Source organism: Leuresthes tenuis, unplaced genomic scaffold (genome assembly GCF_036924035.1).
Source record: "Leuresthes tenuis unplaced genomic scaffold, fLeuTen1.0.hap1 SCAF_6, whole genome shotgun sequence".
NCBI lineage: Eukaryota > Metazoa > Chordata > Actinopteri > Atheriniformes > Atherinopsidae > Leuresthes > Leuresthes tenuis.
This window is the reverse complement of record NW_027325360.1, coordinates 13,625,646-13,649,101: the sequence shown is the minus strand read 5'-3', so window position 1 is coordinate 13,649,101 and position 23,456 is coordinate 13,625,646. Positions and strand designations below refer to the sequence as shown.

Sequence of the window (23,456 nt, the reverse complement as noted above, 5' to 3'; positions counted from 1 at the left end):
CAAATGAGGATAAACCCTTCATGACATGACATTTTAATCTTGACCAGTTGTTTGCAACAATCTCATTTTAGCGCTTCAGAAACGCGTTTAATGTTACGGTATAAATACAGACCTTTCCCAAATGGCAAGCGAAGTTTAATTTGGTTCTGCGGGGACCTGGGGGGCTTTTGAAGAGAATATTTTCCGCTCTGCAAAAAGCTTTGAGCGCCGCCATGTTTTGGAGCTAAATACGGGGTATGAGCTGTAGGGTAGAGTGAAAGCCTCAGTCGATTGTCGTCAGGTCATACAGCTTGCAAGGACGCAAAATCAGGCTCGTATACCAACAGGCTCAGCGGCACTATGACGTTGCTTGGCGTGTCAGCAGTAACGGGTTAAAGTGAGAGGCTCGGCAAACTAATTAAAATTTAACCATCTCATGCCCAATACGCTATCGTTAAGTACTGGGCGTAAACCAAGTTCATTTAACGTTAATATTGTTTCAAAACGTAAGATAATTGGACAAATACCGCAATAAATAGCTTTAATTGTATTTCTTATGAATTATACAACAGAATTAAGCACGCAAACGCATACGTGCTGTTGAAAATGCCGCTGACGCGCTATGAGCACGTGAGTAATCCCTTCCTCACGTGACAAGTACTTTTAGTCATGGCCGACGACTACAGGCGACAGGGTTTCGAGTTGGAGAGAAGGATATTTGAGTTAGACATTAAGTGTTCGAGTCTGAGAGCTGAAAAGCAAGGTACTGGCTGTGCAATTTATCTATGTATCGTCCCGTAACCATCATTGATACATTTTGTTCGCAGCCAACATTATTTTCTGGATTGTTAGCTAAGTAGCAGACAAGCTAACTTAACGTTTATCAACGAACGTTAGCTTGCAACCATAACAACAATTGTTATCTGATTACACGGTGCATATTAACAAATTATCCATATTATAACGGTTGACAGCAGATTCTTAAGGACCTGTATAGTTCAGTTTACTAACCATGTGATGGTTGTTTTTCTATATATCGATTTTTAATTTAACGGCAAATCTATGCTAGCTAAAACACAGTATTGTTGACAAACATAAAACTGACATTATGTGAAGCTGTTTAACCCATAGATGAAAAGTGATTGACGAAGAATTTATGTTAACATTACCATTTGTAATTACAGTTTAATATTTAAAAGAAATCACATATTTACGCACAAATTTCTTGACTACTTCGCGTAAACGGGGCACTATCCTCTTGATGCTGAAACTGTAACACCTTTTCCAAATTGTCATCAGCCTTCAACAGCAGTATTATCTGAATCATATGAATACATTTTTCTTGGGTTTAGATTTGTATTTAGTAATAGGTCAACCTGTCGTTTTTCCATAGATGACGACTATTTACAGAATGCGTCTGCCATTCTAGACAAGTTGAAAGGCTTTTACAGGCAAGGAGCGGAGAGCAGCAACCTTTCCAAGCTGCTTCAGGATTACACACAGGTATGTCATTGCATGATATGATTAAATGTCTAATTACTGTGGTCAATTGTGGTGTTTTTTTGTACAAATCGGTAGGTTTATAAAAACCATAGAAAAATTGTTGTGTAACTGCCAAAGTGTCCTAAATGATAACACTATTTGAAAGGAACCAGCATGTGCTTGGTAGTTTTGCTTGTTAACAAATTATTTTCAAAATTGCTACTTTTTTGTCTGAACTGGAGACTTGATATTTACCAAGCTTTAAAGGTGACTTAGGTTAAGGGTTCAAATTTAAACAATGGGTGCTAGAGTCAGTGGTGAGGCATAATTTTTGTGTATTCTTCACTCCATAAACTAAAGATTCTTTCACTTTTATTTCCTATAATACTTTCTCACTTCAGTATCCTCTGGCTTGTGACCTAGATCATAGAGTCACTTAAATGTATTTCAGAGTAAAGAATGATGGATGAGGTTCCCAAGTAAACATGAGTCCTTTTCAGATGTGATAAGGGTAATGGCTTCATCAACCTGTTACCGTGACAGCATGTATTCAGATATTGTCTATTCCAACATTATTGTTCCTTGCAAATCCATGCAGACATATGTTTAATGTCGAAGGACCGAGATACAGTGTGTTTTAGATATTTGTACAACATTGAACTGTAGTTTAGTCAGTTTCCTCCAAAACAACATGTCATATCATAACAATTCATATCTGTGGGTCAAGCATGCTGTTAAACATGCCAGTCATCAATAGGAGGAGTTGGAAATATCAATAATCTATGTACTAGAATTAGGTCTGTCTTTTTAAAAATAAAATGTAATTGGCTTGTAGAGTTAGAGCTTTTACATGATTACATATTTTTTTGCTATTAAAAACAAATTCAGTCCAGGAAGCAACACTGTATTGTGTCAAACAAAATGGCGGCGACGGCTTAAACACAGACGATTTTCTCTTGTTAATTTCGCTCAGATACTGTGGAAAAAAACCAATGACAATGTAATGTTACATTCTGAGATGCATTGGTGCATGTTACAGTGCAATCATTGTTGGAGCTGCAATTATCTAATGTAAGATGTTTATCTTTTGAACTGTCGCTTTTTCAACAAGTTTTTCAATGTGATTCTGTGTTTTATGGGCTAGTTGGTTATTTCCAAAAATGATGTTAATTAATTGTAATTCCTCCTTTCCCATATACCGTTCTCGCATCTTGTCTTCTGAATATCGCAGAGAGGAGTTACGACTCAGTGGGAAAATGTGAGCAAGGGAGATATTAAAAGCAGCCCAGGTGATATGCAATGGCCTAAGCCTTGACTAAAACGATTCAGTAAGGTTGTCTGTATCAAATTACCAGTAATCAAGCAAGTGGCTGCTACTCAACACTTTAAAAAGTTGTTTAGATTCATGTAAGGACACTTGCTCCTCCTTTTTTTTTTTTTACAACAGGTTGAAGATATTTAGAAAGGAGATTTAGGGTGTGGTTACCACCAACTATATTATCAGTTAGATTTCTGATCAGTTCTTCCAGATTGAACAATACAATTCAGTTCAGTAGTACTTTATTATTGCATGAAGGGAAGTTGTATTATTGTTATAGATGACTAAAATGGGATAATATTCAGCTGAAAAACTGTTAAGTGCAGGTGTAGCAGAGTGATGTGGTAGAAATCTTGAGGTTTGCCATGAATGGAACGAGGTGTTTTTGTGTCTTGGCATCTACTCAGCTGGCAGTGTCACACACGGCATCGGCAGACAACACAGGTGAGCTAACTTCGCTAGATAAAATAGACATAAACTCACAGCCAACAGTCCAGTTGTCTGTCTTTGTCTGCCTGTATAGTCTGAAAGATGGATAGACAAGTGTTAGAGTTAAGTCTGCAGCCATGTCTCGGTGAAATAAATAGTATTTCCTTTCTTTTATTTTTGCTGCATTCTTGTCAAGGCTCCACGCTCGTCCATTTTATATGCCAGTGATCTCATGCTTTCCATGATGGCCAAGAGAAGAAATAGTTTAAACTTTCTCCTCCTTTCTCTCCGGTTTGCTTCTGCCTTACATCCATTGGCAAGCTCGGTCGGCTGTTCCCACATGCAAACAGCTCTCCCGTTGCCGTGGTTATGCAGAGATCATTTCAGCAGAGCGGCATCCGACTCAGCCCAGAAAGCCTTTTAAAACGTTTGAGAAAGCTATTTAGTGAAACAAAACATTTGTTTTTGGGTTTTTTTTTGTCATTCAGGTGATTCTTGACATCACTTTTTATGAAGAGAACAAACTGGTGGACCAGGAATTCCCTGAAGACTGTTCACCATTCAAAATCCAGCAGCTGCTGCAAGACCTAACTGAACCAGAAGTTTTGGTGGCGAGGTTAGCCCCAGCACAAGAGGTATACATGTGTCTCAAAATGATTTTGTGTCACAATGTCTCATTCTACTCCGCATAAGATATATAGCATCAGATGAATCAGTATAAGGTGTCATGTTGTTTACTTGGTTTTATATGATGTGTATCTTTTGGTCTGTGACAGGTGCAGTCTGTTTTGGGCATAGAGCTGTTAGAATGCCTCTACTGGAGACGGGGAGCTCTGCTGTACATGTATTGCCACACCCTTCATCAACGAAAACAGTGGATCAAGAAAAACAAGGACACTTTCCTTAAGGTACCACACTGCAGTATACTTCCATTGATTCTTTAAGTCTTGCTTTTTAACTAAGATGCAGGTCTTGACTGATTCAGTCAAATAAATGTAATGTTACTAGTGGGAAAAGAAGTTTGAATTCTAATGTTTTTTTGTTGGCACATGCTGATATTAGGTCTAATGCCCATTTTGACCCAGTGTATTCAGGAAGGCGTGCGCTACCTGATGCGGATGCTGCAAGTGAGAAACTCCGTTAAGCTCAATGACGGGGTGGTGCTCCATGACAGCGCCGCAGCAAGCATCCTATCTGAAGGTAAATGCATCGTGTTTGTGTCTAATTGACAAAAACTGCCATGCCATCTTCATTTCGTCACACTCGCTAACTACTTGTGCTTTTCGGCAGGCATCTTCTCTGATACACACTTGTTGACGATGATGTACATTGGGGAAATGTGTTTCTGGGCAGTCAAGTACGAAGACTGCAGTGATGACACTACAGACCGCAAAGAAGATCGCCTCCAGTTTCGGGACATTGGTACTCAGATCCTCAACAAATATGTGCTTGCCTGTGAGGGTCCTCTGCAAGGCCAAGGCTGGAACACAGAGAATGCCAAGGAAATCCTTAGTATTTTACAGTGAACTAAGCTGCTCCTCTATTGAAGTTGCCCTAAGGCACAGATCTAAGTTCAGTATTGAAATGTATGAATCCCAAATACAAGGGGTGTAATGTTGTTGAAGGTTAAGGGGAGGCACAAGGAGAAAGTGTTTGTGAAGAAGAGTCTTTGGATCAGTGTCTTGAGGCAACCTAATCCTATGCCAAATGACCCGGCCAAAGCAGGTGAATGACAGTTTAGAAAGTACAAGACTGGAGTTGTGCAAGTGAGGATGTTGAATGATTGTTTGCCCTTTCCTGCTGACAAAGCAGCTACCATCCTGATTTCAGACTGTTGCCAGGGGCACTGGTTTTATTTTAAGAATGTGTTATAATAACATTACTATTACTTTTAATGAATATTGATTTAAAAAAAAAAAAAAAAGACCATCTTTCATTTTAAACATTGTCAAACATATAAAAAAAATAATCCAGCTGGAAATGACACATTGCACAATAATATTTAATTTATTGTTTTGTTGCCATTTTGTTATGCTTTTGAAATATTATATTAGCATTATACCATAAGTGTGTATCAAATATACACACAGAAGGCAAAGAGAGGTGTTAAAAAAAACTACGTGTCCATGACCAATTTTAAGTATGTTCGAGTTCGGGCATACAAGATTTGTAATGAGACACTAATGTTCCCATTTGTTGCAACTTCCTTTTCCCCTCCACTCTCTTTGGATAACATTGGTAGTGTAACTATTATTAGAGAATCTGTGTTGTTTTGACAGAAATTGTTTTCCTTATTTTTTTTTTTATGTCTTCGTTGACAATAAACGCGTGCTTTGTTTAAAGAAAAACAACCTCGTTTGCGTTTCTTCTCGTTGTGCTTAATGACTTATTTAACAACAGCTATCCGTCGTTTCACAACTACACTACCCACAGTGCTCCGCTGCTGCCACTAATGAGGAAGTGGAAGAGTAGAGTTTGTTTTCGTTTACAAGGTTCAAAGAAGTCTTTACGATTCGCTTCCATACTTGACTCGAGAGACATTTGCCATTATTAAAGGAAGTCATGGCAGAAAATGTCCATCAACTTGAGTCTTCGGTGATTCGCAGTCTCAGGCGGTTGAAAGACCGATATTTTCCAGATAAAGTGACCAGACATGATTTGACGCCAGTTGAAGAGCCGAGAAAAGAAGAGCCAGAGGGATTTTTTGACCGCTTACCAGTAAGACACGAGCCAGTCATTTACAGGATTGATTTTTATTTATTCTGTCATTTGCCTGGTAAAAGTCCAGACTTATGTTTGTGCCACGAAGTAGGAGAATTGATTTAGATATTTTGTAATAATATGATCCTATCAACACAAATCTTAATTAGTATCAAACGTATAATTTTTTTTAATGTAGACATTTGAATCAAAATATGTTAAATGCTTAGAATTTTTAAGTTTCAAAATTTCATTCTCATCAATTAAAAAAAATAATAATTTCGACAAGATCGTTTATTTATTTTAAGAGGCTGTTTTTAATTGTTTTGCAATGCAATATTCCACTTAGCACATTATGGTCATTGAGCAAGAAACTTACCGTGGTGACCAGTTCTGACTTCAACACAATCATTTATTTTTATAGGTTATATATTTATTTAATATCTACTTTCTGGACAGAATTATTATTAATAGTAATAAGCAGAATGCAATTAAATAAAAAAGACGTCAAGTGTCAAACTGGGCTTATATTATTGTACATCTAAGTTAGGTCAGACATTTATGAAAAGTAATACCAACCAATACACATACATTGGCTATATGATGGATTGGTCGCAATTGAGTTTTTTTTCATTTTGGTCATTTAAGTGCATATTTCCTGACTACACTTGTGTACTTTAAGCATCATTTTGAATGTGTCTATGATGTCTTTGCATAGATTTTATACTAACTTAACTCCCGTGGCTTTAAATTGATGTAAATCTCCACAGATTGTTTCCAATCCAGGTAAATCACAGAATTCTAAAGGCATTTCACTATAGAGTTACTGGTGTCAGTGATTGTCCTCATTTCCCCTCACATCTCCTTATGTTACCTAGTTTCTGCCTAAACGTTACAGCTGAACTTTGTAACCTTGAGATGAGTGTTGACTTTGCTTAAAAATTTGAACCAATTAAATTTAGTTTGCCGTTCCTCTCTGCTGTGCTTCAGCTTGGCCTCAAATGCTCTTCTGCTGATGAGACGGTTATTCTTGTAAATGTAAGTAACAGTTGAGGTGGCAGTAACTGACACCAGTTAGAAACAACTCCTGGACCAGTCTCCACCCAACTGGTTGTTTTCACCCAAGCTTGACAGATTCTTGCAAATTTGCACCAGGAGAATAGGAGCCGCAAGAGGAACCTGATTGAATTTTTCTCTCTCTTGATGATTAACTTGTGTTTTACTGTCAGGAAGCAGTGGCACTTTCAGCAAATATGACAAAACAGCCCTATTCAATTGACCATGTTCAGCTTTTTGTCTCTCAGTTAGGTTCCTACTGTTGAGAATCCATAAAACACAACTTCCAGGTTGTCAGGTCACGACTTATTATAGCCAAAGTAAAGTAAACTAATTAACTTACGCCTCTTCCTATAGGTGGGCCTGCAATTCCTGATCATGACCTTTCTTTCTCCTGTGGACATCTGCTGTCTGGGAGCCACCAGCCGGTACTGGAGGGCCATGGTGAGAGATCCATTACTGTGGCGATACCGTCTGTTGCAGGACATGCCATACTGGTCCTCCATTGATCATTTGTCCATGCCCCATCTTGAGTTGCTGGATGCACCACTAATCAGTGAAGAGGAGAGCCTGGATGATAGAGAAGAGGGGGGAGAGAAAGAGAGAGAGTGGAAATTGGACTACATGTCAGAGTGTGTATCTTTTTGCATTTAGGTAAGTTGGTAACAGTTTGCTGCATACGTATTCAATCCCCTTTTTGTCTCTACAGGTACCTCAAAGGTTGTCCATCCTGCAGACAGCAATGGCTCCCCCCAAAACCCCCATATGAGGTTGTGACTTCATTTCTTCAGTATCTGGTGCCATCATCTGAACCTCGTTATGCCATGTTTGGGCCTGGCATGGAGCAGCTGGATGTGTCTTTAGTTACGAGATTGATGCATGCCCCAGATGTGCTTCCTGTATCAGGCACACCGCACAGACAAATCAACGGTGAGGTGATGCTGATGTTAAAGACTCATTGCCGTTATTGAGACCATATTAAAGCTTTCTGTTTACCAGTTGTAAGATCAATGTTCTTTGGCAGCCGCTTGAGTTTGACTGAAATGCGGGTGTAAGACAAATATTACCCCAGTGCACTGATGCATTATTCGAGGGAGGAAAAACTTACTTGTAGTTGTATTTCTCTACCAGTAGATGGAAGTATTGGCCCATTAGCTTAATATCTTCTATCAGTCAAGCGACCCAAGAGAATTAACTAAACCAATGCCACCATTCTGGGGTTTTTTTGTAGGTATTGGCTCAGGGATCAGCTACATGTTCAACAACCAACATAAATTCAACATCCTAACTCTGTATTCAACCAACAGGTTAGTACTCTATTGTCTGGCGTCTGAGTAGCTGCTGCTTTTAATCATTGTGAATGCAGTCAGTTATTAAACTTTGTGCTTTTGTGTCTGCAGGGCAGAGAGGGAAAGAGCCAGAATGCAGCAGCAGAGCACCAGTAATAAGCTTTTTACTTCTGAAGGAACTGATGAGTCAGGCTACCCAGTGTACAGCCCTGCTTCTCAGGTTCAGCAGGTGTGCCAGGTGGTGGATGGTTTCATTTATGTAGCCAATGCAGAGTCTGTGGGAGGTGTGAATTATTTTCCTGTCTTTGCAGCTCATGATGCATTCTCTGACTTACATTTAATATTGTAGATGTTGGTTTTTGATCAATCAGCACAGAATATTTACATGAAAATCGTTTCTTTATTAGGTGATGAGAAGTCTGAGGTGGCCCAGATCAGGGCTGTGCTGAACTGTGCTGGGGACTCTAAATCCAGGCCTTTACTGGTGCTCTCCTGTGTCTCCAGAGAGCAGCCAGAAACACTTGGTACCACCAAATGTCGAACTCCCTGTGTTTATATGGCTAAGAGACTCTGCCTTCCCCAGCTCTCTAACCGCTGGATGGTAACAGCTTGATATTTAACCAGCTGAAAGGTTCCTTCATCTATTTTTTGTCGGTTTGTGGGTTATTTTCAACCTGCGTTTCTTTTTCCATAACCAGGTGCAGGATACTGTGGCAGAATCTCTGTCAGGTCTTCTGGATGGTGTTTCCTGGCTGTTGAGATGTTCTGGTGTCAAACTCTACAATAGCTAGTTCCCAAACTCCTGCTGCCACGTGATGAATTTAGACCACAGACCTCATGGCTTCGTCACCCTCTCACCAGTACACACTACAATGGGCTGATTTTTTTTGGAGAGATTTGAACAATGTATGAACAACAGTCTCAACACTAGAGCACTGCCAGTGAAGTTTAATGAACTGGATGAGCAACAGAACAGATAACTATTAGTCATCCAGGATACCAAATAGAGAAGTATGTATATGAAGGACAATAAAGTTTATAGAATTTATTTTTCTGTGTGTTACTTTCTACAGAGCAGCAGGATGATAAATGCTTTAAGCTGCACCATCAATCATTTTTGTATAAAATACAAATGAAGCAGGAACACGCAGCGAAACAGGCCTCGATACATAACTAGAGAAATTAAATGAAACTTAAAAGTTTTTGTCACTAAATGGAAAACTTTTTGGATTGCTGAGTTATTGACAGGTGGCCTTATAGTATAAAACGGGATGGATGGAGGCTGCAAATTTGATCAATAGTTCTCCCTGTTTTAATTCAGGATCCTAATTTCAGTGCATTAAAAACAACTTTCTGTTTATGAGCTGATTCCAGGTCTTCTGACCTCCACTTTCTACAATTATATGTATACACTTGTGTAATTTTCAACAAAATTCACAGCCTTAGGATCAACGATTTGCACACAATTATGTCAGTGATGTGACTTGTGGAGTATTACAAGTAATTCATTCGATTACCTTTACTTTAGTATGCGTTGATGTAATGTTGCATTTTTGTTTTATGCACATATTGAATTTTTAAAACCCATTTGAGCAGAGTCGGGTATTTGCTTTTTATCCACTGGTACATCTCAGTTTCTGTCCTGTTCAGCTGAGTCTGTATCGCAGTAAGCACCAGTGAATATCACGTATTGGCCACTAGGGGGCATTACTGATCGTTTTGTATTTCAGTGCTTGCCTACAAAGAAGACTTCTCTTACTACTTTTATTTTACCCTTTTCTTTACATTTTAAATATCTTTATGTTGCTTGTCGACATACCAAGTTCAGTACTGGAAAACAATCAGAATATTGAGTTTTCTGTATGAAATGCACAACAAAGACAAATCTTAATGTTCTGTGTGAAGAGAAGCCGGCGTCATTCGCCCTTCCATTTATCTGTTCCTGCTTTTTAATCCTGATAGGGTCACATGAAGGTTGGAACCTATCACAGCTGCAACTGGGGAAGAGGAAGGGTACAATTCGAAGGCCATCAGTCACAGGGCTAACATGGAGAGACAGATATCGTTACATTCGCAAAAAAATCAACTAAAATGCTGCAACGGCATGCTCTGTTTTACCATTGATACTGCACGAAAAATTACATGTCTCTTTATATGCGGTTATATTCTAAAAGAGAAAAACTGAATTCCAGCACTTAAATCATCACATCTCTCCCTAAATGTGTTTAAAAATGTTTTTCCCCTGAAAATGACCACCTGTTCCATTTTCAGAAGCCCTAATGGCAACAATAGGATAATTTCTACAGCCTGTAAGGTATGACAAGATAATGTGCTTCACTCATGCCCCTTTATTCTAGTCCCCTAGGTAACCACAAATTATTGTTAAAATTGCCCTCCTCCCCCCCAACCAGCCCTTCCATCAGAGGGTTCCTTAGTCTCAGCAGTCATTTTCATTCGCACTTAGTTTTAGAATAAGATCACGATTGGTGCTATTTGGATGCATTAAGCTGAGCTGAATAGTGGCGAAGCGGAGATTGGTTTTCTTTTTTTATTTCATTTTGCAGGTTATCTGTATTTTTAGGTAAATGATGGTAGAGTAAGCTGCAATGTCTGTGCAACTGTATTTGATTTGAGTGTTTTCTGAGAGAATTTTCTCTGCTCTTCATAAACAGGATGTCTTGTCTTTGGCCCTCACTCCAGACTGGATGATCAACAAGTCAAATAGACCGCATTAGAAAAATAACAAACTATTATTATAATATATAATATAAACCTGTTTTTAGGGGCTAGTGGGGAGAAATACTCCATAATTCTCTCGAATTACCCCGTGTTCCTGATTTTTTTTAAATTAATGCTGACTTGGCATTGTCAGTGTGTGTATGAATGTGTAAGTGTGTGATTATTGTCTCAAATAAAAAGAGAAAGAGCGTCAGTCTGATGATGAACTATTTTTGTGTGAGTACAAACTGAAAAAAATACAGTGGCCTTGCAGCTAAGATGTTGGCTGGATGTTAGATCCACTCCTGCAACTTACATGGATATTTTTAAGTTCTGTTTACTTAGAATCCAGACTGTGAACCAACAGTCCTCAGTCCTTTATAATGGTGGCTGGGCTTTGGTGGGGGAGGTGCTCAGTCTATGTTTTGGAAGGGTGAATGAGTACCAGACCTCCAGCTGCATCTTGTCATCCATGGTCACAAGGGGCCTCTGGGATTAGATGCCATGAAGAAGAACCCCTCCTTTTACTGATCTAAGACAGCTTGCAGATGCATGAGGACACTTAAAGCATACCATGCACATACTGCAGAATGGCTACAGAGGTAAAAGGATGCAATGCTTTGAAAGTATGTGAACATAAAGAGTAAAAAAGAAGTCAGCAGTGTGCAAATGTGAGGTCAAAATTACATATCTTGGTGAGTGTGTAAAGGAGACTTTGTTTAAGAGACTTTAATGAAGTTAAGGTTGTAGTGTTCTTAGTACAAATAAAGAATTATCATCGTTTTATTGATGGTCTGTTGTTTTGGCAAATGTTGGCAAGATTTCAGATGTATTCCAACACGTTTCACCTGGTCAGTTAAGCAGAAGTTTTCTTGCAATTCAACATACTCTAAATTGTTTCAAGAAATACCACCAATGGTGTTTTTTTTAATGGGTGTCAAAGCATCCTTTTTTGTTCCTATTCTTCATTCTGTTATATATTTTTTTGTGCAAGTTAAAGGTATGCAGTGTTAAAAAGCACACAACAAATAGAATTATTGTCTCCAAAAGAGGACACTGCAGCTGAAAAAAAAGCCCTGTATGATAGCAACTATAACATCATCTGGTTTCTGGATCGTGATGGCATGAGCCTCAAATTGGGCATTTAGCTGTCGCTATCATGTATTTTTGCAGGCAGAACTAACAAGCAAAGGGAGATATTTGAGCAAGACCCCGAAATAACTATGTGCAAATTTTTGACAACTCATTTGCCTCTGAAAGGATGCAGTATAATATTTCATTTAAGTCTTTATATGATTGAAACAGATCAGTTCTAAAAAAGAATGTGACGGCTTGTCTGAAATGCCTCATACATAGAAAATCAAAAATCAATGAACCCCAAAAATTTTTATATGTATTCATCATTTTTATTCAAAATTTTATTTATATGCAGCAACGTGTTGATTTTCTGTCTCAACATTTTTTCCATAGGCTTCCACAGGGCTGTTTTGATATACAAATAACAAACAAAGGAAGTGTATATTCATCCATTCATTTCCATTCATGGCTAAAAATGGAGGTGGAGATCAGGTGATGTTTTAGATTTAGAAAAGAGAGCCACACTTGATCAATCTGGCGAAAAGAGTCTGTAAACTATTCTATGCACTGTGCAAACACACAGCTTTAGTCATGACTCTGCTCACAGATGTATGCATCTGTCTCCAGCAGTAGATGCATTATGAACGAGCAGCGCACATGCAAAGTGTCGAGGAAAGCAGTTATTAATCTGATGAACTTGACTCTAAAGAGAGCTTGCAGTGTTTCTACAAGTTCGTTTTTTTCCCCCCTGCCATCTCCTTGTTCCACACTCCCTCTTCGTCGTTCTCTTCTTCTCATTAGAGTTAATTCCCCGATTTGTATTCTAGGATAAGAGCCAACATTAAAGTAGGTTTAGAAAAAAAAAACATCATTTGCATGATGCATTCATTGATTAAGCTAAGCGTCTCTCTTAATTGTGTTGTTTTGCACATGGTAGATCTTTCATGCTGACACTATGTAGATCCTATTCATCCCATGCAATCTCACCAATTCACTTCAATTTGCTGTCCACTTCACTGTGTCTATCCCAGCTACCTCCTGCTGTCATATATATATGGTAGGCAAGGGACTTGTAATATTGGATCAAGGTTTAGACATACAGTGATTCATTTGTGAATCATTTTAAGCCTATCTGCAGCTCCGTAATAAAGAAGATATGGAACAGGAAGCACAGTGATCCGTCCTCGTACTTTATCATTGCTGTTATTTCTTTGTGTGTGCATGCTTCAGATAAACACATGTTGTGAGGACCTAAATCTATTTACACAGTCACAGTACATCCTTATGGGGGCAAAAATGTCCTGGAAGTGTAAACCATTCAGGGTAAGGTTTTGGTCATGTTTACATGTTGTGTCCATTTCTTCTCATTCCACTTAATCAAATATGCAGCAAGGGTTTGACTTAGTTGTAAATGGCCACACTTCGACATGAAACTGCACTAAATGCATTACAGGTGACTCGAAGGGGTTGACACAAAGGGCAGTCTTTTGTTATGTGGAAAATAGAAACAGACATCCAAGCACAAATGGCTACTGAAAGACAGGCTTTAGCTGAAAACCAATTATGGGAATATGGTTGTGACTTGTTTTTGCCCGAAGCATCTCAGATGGTTTAGAAACTGAAAACAAAATCTCCCCCCCAAGGAAAATGCTTTTAAAATGTAACCGGTTCCTCAGCCCTGCTGAAAATAATAGAGGTCCCTGGAAAAAAAACAAAAAAAAAGAGAACAGAACAAAGCAACAAAAAGCTAGTAGACTGAAACTATTATTTTCTGCACCTAAATGACCCGTGTCATTACATTGCAATGTGGTCTCATAACAAATTGTTTCATGTTTCTCACAGGGATAAACATTCAGTTTCACAATAAAGATTGTATATTTATGAGATGACTATTGTTCCTCCTGTTGTTTTCTATTGCCCTGTTTGAAGATGGAAAAACCACAGAGTCAACCCGCTTTAGGAGGCCAATGGGTGGAGGTGATGAAAGTTACAGGACCTTTACTGCTGACATCATTTTTTTTTGTACAATTCTGTGCTTCTCTCATTTTCTTTCGATATATATTTTCAACTTTGAAGTTGCTTTTCCATTCAGCTGGTTTTATTTTCAATTTCAGCCCAAAATACTGGCGTGGAAAACAAACAAACAAAAATCTTAAAGTATTAGATAAAGATTTGTATGCCTGGAAGAGATGGAAAAAAAAAGAAATGTAACCAAGTGCAACAAGGGTGCATACAACGAAAACAAGAGGGTGTACAGACTTATGTGTTCACACAAGGCAGTTACCTGTAATCTAGAAAATATACTAGTAATATTAATTGTTTAAAAGCTTTCTCATCTATAATTCACTGTGGTCTCTGTCACCATTCTTTGCATCATGTTTGTTTGCCTTTAAGGTTTCTCTGGCACTTTTCCGATCATATCATCTTGTTACTGTCTCCCTCTGTAGCTCTGACAGGAGAATTAGGACCACCAGCTGCTGATATCGGTTGACTTACCGTCATCAACTGCATACTACTTGTGGAACGAAACTGATGTAACTTAGCATTTGACCTTGCGCTTTTTCTGAAAATCTTGTCAAAAAATGTGTGATGTATCTGAATGAAAGTCCAGGGGCTGTTTATTGCGTCTGCTACTCTCAACAAGTCCTCCACTTTAAATGACCATATCAAGTTTATTCACATCATATCATATACAACTCATTATGACTTCCTGTGTAAAAACACTCCCATGCTCCCATGTTGTAAATATCACTGATGCACAAAAATAGCTCCCAAAAAGTGTGGTGACTAGTTTTGCTTAGAAATGACATAACATTTGTTTTTTACCGCATAAGAACGTTTTTCAAATAAATCAGAGGTGTAAACAAAGCACTTATCATAGATTGTATCATTGAATGAAACTAAATATGAGAAATAAAAGCCTTAAAAGCCTCTTTTTCTATCCCCAGTCACGTTTTATGCTTTGATTAATCTTGTTTTCAGTTTCTTATGTTTTCAGGCTCCTCGTCATGTTTTCAGGTTTCTTGTCATGTTTTTTCCCCTGTCACTTAGTCTCACTCAAGTCACTTGTTTTCTGTTTCACAGCTGCACGTCATCACCAATTACCTCCCCACAGTATATAGTTTCCAGGTTTCCTTCAGTCATTGCGAATTCCTCACCTTTACACTTCATGCCACAGGTTTGTCCAGTCTGGGTTTCGCCTCTAGCCATAGTTCCCATAGTCTTGTCTGTAGTTCATAGTGTTATTTGTTATTTACCCATAGTCTTGTTTTGGTTTTGCTAACGTTAAGTATTTTTGATAATCCGGCTCAGCTGCGCCTTTCGTTCTTGCTTTTGTGTTTGTGGAATAAACCTTTTTGATTTTTGAGTCCTCCCTTCCTGCACCAAAGTCCTGACATCCCCTATTTGAGAAATAGAAAAATGGCAGCAGTCACAAGCTAACTGAACGATGTGTGAAAAATCCCACAGCTGCCATAATGGCAAAAAATAAATGACATTGTTAAAAATCAACATTATTTGGAGAGCTTCCCAGAGAGGGAGGCCCAAGGTTGATCGCTGAGGGGAACCCAGTTTCAGCCCTCCAGGGCATTCACAGTGGCATCGCACTGTGGGCTGGATACATTGTTCTCTTGTCACATTCAATACAGCAGAAGTCTACATAATTAAATAACAATGGAACTATTTCGCTGGACGCCCCCACGCTCCTCAAACCAGAGCAGTCACATAACTCACTAACACAGCCACAACAGGGGTCATTTAATGATTGCAGACTGTGTGCAAGTGTTTTTCTGTTTTGTAATTAGAGTCACAAAGTGTCTTGTAAAAAGCCAACAAACTAAGAGAGGATTTACTTTTTACCTACATATGGAAGAATGTAAAGATGGGAATTATTGAATAAATTTGACGATTGGTACCAAACAGTTGTAAATCTGAAAAAAAAAAAAAAATGATTTCACTTTGAGCCTTTTCCTCCTGCACTACAAGGTATAACTTACAGTGTTTGTGTTGGGTTAGAGCGGCCCTGAAGTCCCATCGAATGTTTTAATATACGCTCTGCAGTTGGACGATCTGGAAAAGCCAGGCCGTAACTTGTGGGCCTTGTAAACAAGAGGGAGGCAGGGATATAAAAATACGAGGACGGCTGCTCTCGGTGCAGACAGGCCAATTCCATTTCTTCTCCATCACATCACAAATTATGTCAACACTGCATGAGGTGGGAAAGGGAGGGGGGAAGAAATGATGAAACCAAGGACATAAACACTTCACCCTCCTCTGTGTCCATCTTTAGTTGTCAGTTTGCCTTGCTTCAATTTTTCACTCTTCCCTCTCTTTAAACATGTCTTCTGCCATGAACACGATGAAGTTGTGTGCTATTAAACTTGTAGGGAATTTAGAAACCAAGCAGTTTCACGTGGTGACCTATGACCTGACTCCATAATGAGTTTGCAGGATACAGTTCTTCAAAATTATAGACTACTTCAGTTGCTTTAGCTGTGGTGAGGCCATTGATTTTGTCCTCGCTGATGGATGTTTGCCTTGAAGTAATCGACTGGAAGTTTAATTCAGACAAGAAAAACAATCACAAGGTTCACTCACGCAAAGTGTTGTAGGCTGTGCACAGGGGAAAAAAAGCTGCTTGGCGCTTTAGAGTGTGTGTGCGTGCGTGTGCGTGTGCGTGTGTGTGTGTTTTTTTTTTACTCACGTGGTAGGGAGGGATGTCCGTAGTCGCCGAAGGCTCTCGGGTCAGGGGTGGATATTGACAGACGAGAATGTGGGCGAGCCTCTCGTGACGTCACTTCACTATTGGACCCTCCACGTGAGCCCACGCAGTGCGTAGTTTGCTGACGAGGCATCCACCAAGTCTTAATTGAATTGCTAAACAAAGACACGATTAAATCAATTATTAAGTCAAAAAAAGAAATGAACAGACCGTACAAATCACAACTGATATTAATATATATATATATGTTTTTGTGTATGCCTAAAAGTTCAAAACAACACGTCTTTTAAATCAGTACCGGGTTGCTCTAACTTGAGCTGTGCTTCTCTGCAATAACAAAATAGCCAAACGAAGCGTTACTATTCTCCGAACTTTGGCTTTCTCGTGAGCATGGCGGGGTTTTATTTTGGAGGTTTGGCCCCGAAGCCCTCCTGTCTGGCTGTCCCCTCTGTGGTCCTCACAGAGCAGCAGCAGAGTCGCTTCGTCGGCGGATGAGGGCGCCTCGCCGCTGTGAGAAACACGCGTACTTTTCTCTGCTTCACCAACGTAGCGTGTGCGTGCGTGTGTGTGTGTGCGTGCATCCCTTCGAGACGGCAAGAAGATGAGCCGCAAATGAGACAAGAATCTCCAACAGGACAGTTCACACCCGCCTCAGTGACTGGGTGATGTGAAAATTCCGAGCAGGGAGCGATCTTACACGGGCCGAGCGGACTGAAGTGGAGCAGCAGCTCTCGTGCCTGTTGGTACTGGCGCTGACCACCAGATGACTAACTCCTGAAAAGTCGACCTGCGCTGTCCTTGCAGTTTTTTTCCAGGTCGCGACTTCGTCGTAGGTAAGTTCTTTCATAGCTTTTATAGTGTGTAGGCTGCTGTGTTTACGTGTATCTTCGCGTTTTAAGACGGTTGCAGACGACTCGACGCTCGAGCAGCACTCTTTTGTTTTTGCACATTGCAAAGTTTCTTTCGACCATTGCTATGAACATCTGCATGCTTAGTCTGCAGCATTACTCTGTGCACATTATTGGTAAAAGAAAAAAAATATTAAAAGAAAAGCCTCTATTTGTGGAACATAATTTCAGAGTTTGGAAAATCGAAAAGTTCCGATACAAATTGCCGTTGCAGGAGTTGGCCGTTCTGTGATGAACCATGGAGACTTTCTACATGTTAACGTATACGTGATCTCTCCTATTAATTAGAGCTCCTAGGGACTATTTCGTGTGCTTCACGCCCTGTCAAACCAGCCCAATACAGAGTGCAAACATCTGACTGAAAAGAGATAGAAATGATGTCTCCTTTAAAAGTGCATCAACTTTTTAAGTGTCGTTTAACGCAGCTGATGGATTAATATGGGTTCAGCAAACACGTTATGCTTATGCCTGCATGCAAAAAAGAAGAAATACACCATTTAAGATTTTTTTGTTGTTTTTTTTTAACAAATGCATGAATAATGGAAGGCAGAAGCTGTGAATGAACTGCTCATTTGGTCTCAGCAACACTCCAAAAACCCAATTCAACTCAAAGTGTGGTTTTGATAAATGAAACACAAAAAGAAGCCGAATAAGATTAACTGGAACCGAGTAATTCTTAGCAGATAGAGCTCTTCACTAATTAGAGAAGGGTTATGTAAGAAGTGCCATTTGATTTAGCCTCACACAAACCACTTCTTCACAAAGCCATCTGATTCAGAAAGAGTGATTATGATGCTGTCCTTTCCAAAACTGAACCTTGTTAACTGCAGCATAGTCTATCAAGTTCTCCATCTCTGAATGGTTGATTGTTGCACAATCTATAGCAGAACACCTGTTCGCATCAGCTGTTAAAAGATGGAACACCTGACTTTGTGATGAGCTACATGGAAATGCCTGTTTTCTAGCTATTGGCACAAGTATCATTTCAGTATTCTGTCAAAGTTTTGCAGTTTTGGTGATTTAGACTTTATGTGAAATAAGTTTTTACTTAAACTGACTGGTTTGTAGTTGTTTCATTGATTAAAAAAGAAAAGGATTTGGCTGTTGCACTGTTGAGTCATGTATGTTTTGTTATTTCCTCATTTGCACGGCAGCGTTTTTCCCAGTTCTCTTTGCCACGTTATCTCCGAGTAAAAATCCTAATTGCACATCTGCATCAAATGCTGCACGCTTATTACATCTACTGGATGACATTGGTGCAGAGGCTCGCTTTAAAAATCACAGATGTGACAAATACAAGTTGGATCGTATTCATCGTAATAAAGGATCTTTGTAATATGATCTTTTATTGCTATGTCTGTCATTTTTGCTGCGCCGATACAGAGAAAAACACGACTCATTATTTGCAGCACTTCTACAGCAGCATCTACCAGGTTGCTGATGTTAGCTCCATCAGTTTCTGTCTCACTCTTGCTACACTTCACAAAAATACGTCTGTAATGTTCTATACCCTTTGACAGCACCATGGAGCGTTGGGAACCATTACATTTTGCAAACATCCGTGTGCTCTTGGTCGCCAGGGATGGTTTGTCAGGGTGCGCTTGTGTGTGTGTCAGTCACACAGAGAGAAAGAACAGCTTCAAGAGCAAATTAGAGAGATACACGCTGCACATCTGTGTTGAGTCCAAACAACGAGAGGGTTTCAAAAGAGATTTATTTGTTCACTGTTAAGAACAAATATCTCAGCGCATCTTTGGACCGTATGCGTTTGAATCAGGTGCTTCTCAGCTGAAGGACAATGATTTAGATGACTTGATGGGATTTTTCTGAGTAATTTAAATTCGTCGCTTGAGAAATGAACACTTGTGATAAGCAGCAACTTTACTCGTATCAAGTATGTTCAGCAGATGAAATTGATAATTGTGCTAATTGTTTTTTTCAACATCTCAACAGAGCTTGGAATCCTGCAAAACAGACTTTTCCCTCAATTTCCAGATCTACGAAGCACCCAGATATCTGTCTGCTGGGCTCAGGCTCTTGCTTGTGCTTTGACTTGATTCTATACAGTGCTCACACCCACCCATTCCCTCTCTAGCCTTGCATACACACAGACATAAGCAGGGTTTGCAGATGTGTGACCTGATCTGCTTCCAGCAGAGACTCTTCTCATGCCAGTGTGCTGACTCTGAGTTTTCCACACTCTCTTACCAAATAAGAGTACGAGACATTAAAAGCTACTGGATAGTAGCCAAATGTGAATGGTTGAGAGTGCACCCAAACGCACATGCATAGGTTACAAATGCATGTATCCTTGCAAACAGCCTCTGCTCAAACACTTGTAAACACATCAAAATGGCCCGAGTCCCGTCAGAAACAGCTACAGTTTTTAGGCCCCTGGTCTGTGTGGCTCAATCTGTGTGTCCTCCTCCTCACTAGCGTCTGGTTCGACATCAAGGCTCACGCCAAAGTGGTATGTTCACTCAAATGTTGTTTGTTTTAAAGAAAAGAGGCTGGAGGGGAAAAGACGAGTTCAGGGAAGAACTTCTATTTGCCTGATTCTCGTGTAATAGCCGAGGTCTAACTGCAGACATGCAAGTAGGTTGGTTTTTTTTTTGGTTTTTTTTCAGTCCCATGTTCTAAATGTCTTGGTTGTTTTTCAGTCATCTAAAACAGTTCAGCAATGAAAAGAATCGCACACAAAATAAACAAGACTTGAGAAATGAGATCCTGAATAGCGTGCGATTTTTTTCCTTTTAAATCAGACTTGGCTAGTTATTCATTGACTGTTTCCAAAGTGCTTATCAAGGTCTAACTAAATCGATTCACATCTTCTTTTAATTCTCCATGTTAAGATGTGGGCTCTGACCTTTTGCGTCAGGATTTGTGTAAAGAAAGGAATAAAAGACTTAATAAGAATGGATAAGTGTTTTAAAAGGGAAATTCTGACAAAAAAGGACATTAAGTTCAACAGAACAGGCTGTGTGGAGAGTACTGAGTCTTAAAATCTTTTAATAATTTCATCATGTTAATACATTCCTAACGCCAGTGTTTTCAATGAATTAGAACAAAAACAGGTCCTAGAATGCAACACTGTTGGACAATCTGTAAATAGATCAGCATATTTGATGAAAAGTGCTCTGTGAAGCCTTCCAACAGCTGAAAAAAAGTTTTGTTTCCATTATTTTTTTCCTATAGACACTGACTTTCTCTGGAGGTATAAATGTTGAATGCATGTTCTTCCTCATGTAGCATTAATAATATAATTATTATTTCTAAATCATGTGTTTGTTTATCCTTAAATAATGAGAAACCACTAGCAGGACTGTGTGCTGTCTCTATGTCCACTGGACCACCTTTAATTTCCTCAAATGGGATTCGGTTAAAAGCTAGACCTTTTATAATTGCTGAAGGTGTTGTTGACAAGTATAAATAAAGACTGGCCTCCAATACATGCAGGGCAGGGAGTGCATGCCAATGTGCATGCCAAATATGAAACATTTGAATTTTTATCATTTTTGTTTCGGATGTTCAGGAAAATTACTTTGCAGTTTTTCCCAATTTTTGTCGTAGCGTATTAAGTATTTTTCAGGCTTATCAGTAGATTTTCTTTTTAATCGAAATTCAGCAGTGATTATTATTTTGCTAGCAATGAGAATTTGAAACAAAAGGCGTCTCAGAGCAAAATAAACAGTTTTAACTAAAACCAAAGTCCAACTGGAGTTACCGGCCTCACTTTGTTGAAGGTCTCTGTTCTCAAAGAAGATGGTCTCCTCTTCGGAGTGAAATCTGGAAGGCTGATTCCAGTAGAATACTTGCACAATGTACTGAACTGATTGCAATCTGCAAATTTACCCCTAGATGTCACTAACTACTACAAACGGCTCCTTTAATGTTCAAATACTCCTACCTACAGTAGAAGCTTTAAGAGAACCGAAATTTAGTACCTCCACTGTGAGTAGAACACCAGTTAGAGTAGATCAATCCTTTTTCGGCGATACTAAAGAAATTTCCTTGGACAAAAATAATAAGAACCCATGTTTTTATCTTATTTCACTGGTTGAGACACTACCACATTGTAAAGTGTCAAAATTTGAAAATATAATGGCATGAAATCTGCTCAATTTTAGCATTAGATTTTTAAACAGAGTTAGCTCACATCCAACAATTTTAATAAGATACAAAGAAGTTATGTTCTACCAAATGGGACTTTTTTTAAAGAATTGAAGTAGTCCAAAATTTGAAAGTGTGTTATGTATAACACTTTCGTCTGTAATGTGTACACGCAATGCCTTCTCATCTTTTACCTTTGTGTATTTTTACAGCTGAGGTACAGCTTTCTCTGCAACAGCTACACAATGGTATGACATGCTTTGGCTCAATTTCCTGTATCAAAAGTCTCTGCCTTTGTTGTCGCCTCCTCTGCACGAGTTAAGATCATGACATGAAATAGGTAACTGATGTTGTTTTTTCCTGCCCGTACAGAATTCTTTGGGCCTTTGGTATTGTGGCGCTGCAATGGTCATCAGCTGGATATTAACATGTTCAATTTCGTTCCTCTCTGCTTGTTGGCAGATGTTGTGACACAGGACATTTCTGGTGTTCCTGAAGTGCCCGACTTTCATTTTGTGAACCTTGAATGTTAAATCATGCCCAGCTCGTTCTTCCCTCTAACATTGCCGAGTGCCCATCCTGGAAGCACAACGAGGGCAATCAGCTTTTTCGAAAAGAAAAACGATAGTTTTGTGATGTTAGAATCAATTTGGCATCTTAGAAATGAAGGATTGTGGTTCCTTAGTGAGTCTTTTTTTTTTTTCTTCCAACAACCATGATAAGTAGTTTCAGTTAGCTGTGGAGATAGAAATGTGTAATAAATGGGGAATAGCAAAGGAGACGGTGTACATCATGATCAATCTGTTCCCTACATTCTCTTTGGAGGAACCTCACGCTAAACTTGGGCTTGCAACATTGCTTTTTGTGTCTGTGTGTACATGCTTTACTTCTGCAATTATAGATGGGACTGACAGATACGATGTGACCTCCCACCCCCTAACCCTTTCTTTTTCTTAGTCTTCACCTTTATACCACCATCCCATCTATTCCCAACTTCCTGCACTCTCCCTTGCCAGCTCCATTCGAAACAAACACAAATGATTAATAAAGAACTGAGGAAGCTTGGGAGAGGCATGTTGCTGGCAGAGAGGTGCTAAGCCAAGATGTGCATCAATATGTGTGTGCGCGTGTGTGTGTGTGTGTATATGTGTGGGTTTTAGTGATGTGCTCATGTTGCATGCATGCGTGTGTTTTAGGCCAGAGGTAGAGGGAGGCATGTTGACCACACGTTTACCAAGGGACTCGAGGAGGCCTGGTCTGAGCCTCCCTCCTTTTCGATTGGCTCCAGCAGCATTTCCTGTGAGTCTTAGTTCCTGTCATTGGGCAAGCGGGGGTGAGAAATGAGGGGCAAGGAGAAGGAGATGAAGCACCAGCCTTAGCCAGGGCTTTCGCAGTTGCTTTCACATGAGAGATAGACTGTAGGATTAACTTGAGGCCACATATTGGAGTGAAGGGGCCTTTTTGGTCCTCTTAAGATTTGGTTCCTCTGCTAATGAATGACAAGACACTGCGGAGACGAAGAATGCCGTAAACTTTAAGCCTTCCAGAGACATAAAAAAATGATTAAAAATGGCTCATTACTATAATAGAGGTACCTCAGCTTAAAGAGAAATTTGATTAACTGCAGGCTGTTCAAGTTAAATAGAGAGGGAGACAGAGAGAGTGTGATG

At 39.4% G+C, this 23,456-nt stretch overlaps 4 protein-coding genes and 1 long non-coding RNA gene across 6 annotated transcripts in view; 3 read left to right on the top strand and 2 right to left on the bottom strand.

The window, feature by feature from the left end:
• The window catches only part of oxct1a (3-oxoacid CoA transferase 1a), a 39,367-nt gene extending 39,057 nt beyond the window's left edge, over nt 1–310 (bottom strand). The window contains exon 1 of the mRNA XM_072387732.1: nt 113–310. Coding sequence (XP_072243833.1) covers nt 113–214 — 102 coding nt within the window. The 5' untranslated portion in view covers nt 215–310. The remainder of the gene's footprint in view (nt 1–112) is intronic.
• A 310-nt stretch (nt 311–620) lies between these two features.
• On the top strand, nt 621–4,970 carry rimoc1 (rab7a interacting mon1-ccz1 complex subunit 1). 2 transcript variants are annotated; one of them, XM_072387731.1, is made up of 6 exons: nt 621–742; nt 1,373–1,482; nt 3,697–3,843; nt 3,985–4,116; nt 4,303–4,408; nt 4,499–4,970. In XM_072387731.1, exons 1-6 carry the CDS (start codon nt 649–651, stop codon nt 4,732–4,734), a joined length of 825 nt encoding a protein of 274 aa, XP_072243832.1. In that variant the 5' UTR covers nt 621–648; the 3' UTR covers nt 4,735–4,970. The 2 variants fall into 2 exon arrangements, with proteins under 2 accessions (XP_072243832.1, XP_072243831.1); XM_072387730.1 differs by having other exon boundaries at nt 622–742; nt 4,294–4,408.
• Nucleotides 4,971–5,707: 737 nt separating this feature from the next.
• fbxo4 (F-box protein 4) lies at nt 5,708–9,780 on the top strand. Its single transcript, XM_072387729.1, has 7 exons — nt 5,708–5,926; nt 7,322–7,596; nt 7,674–7,894; nt 8,196–8,271; nt 8,365–8,537; nt 8,661–8,854; nt 8,952–9,780. Exons 1-7 carry the CDS (start codon nt 5,771–5,773, stop codon nt 9,042–9,044), a joined length of 1,188 nt encoding a protein of 395 aa, XP_072243830.1. The 5' UTR covers nt 5,708–5,770; the 3' UTR covers nt 9,045–9,780.
• Nucleotides 9,781–14,700: 4,920 nt separating this feature from the next.
• On the bottom strand, nt 14,701–17,309 carry LOC140309742 (uncharacterized). Its single transcript, XR_011916397.1, has 3 exons — nt 17,067–17,309; nt 16,751–16,923; nt 14,701–15,449 (listed from the first exon to the last, which is right to left on the bottom strand). It is a non-coding gene; the product is annotated as an uncharacterized lncRNA (long non-coding RNA).
• Nucleotides 17,310–17,452: 143 nt separating this feature from the next.
• ghra (growth hormone receptor a) overlaps nt 17,453–23,456 on the top strand; it is a 31,359-nt gene continuing 25,355 nt past the window's right edge. The window contains 1 exon segment of the mRNA XM_072387728.1: nt 17,453–17,601. The gene's annotated coding sequence lies outside the window, so the exon portion shown is untranslated.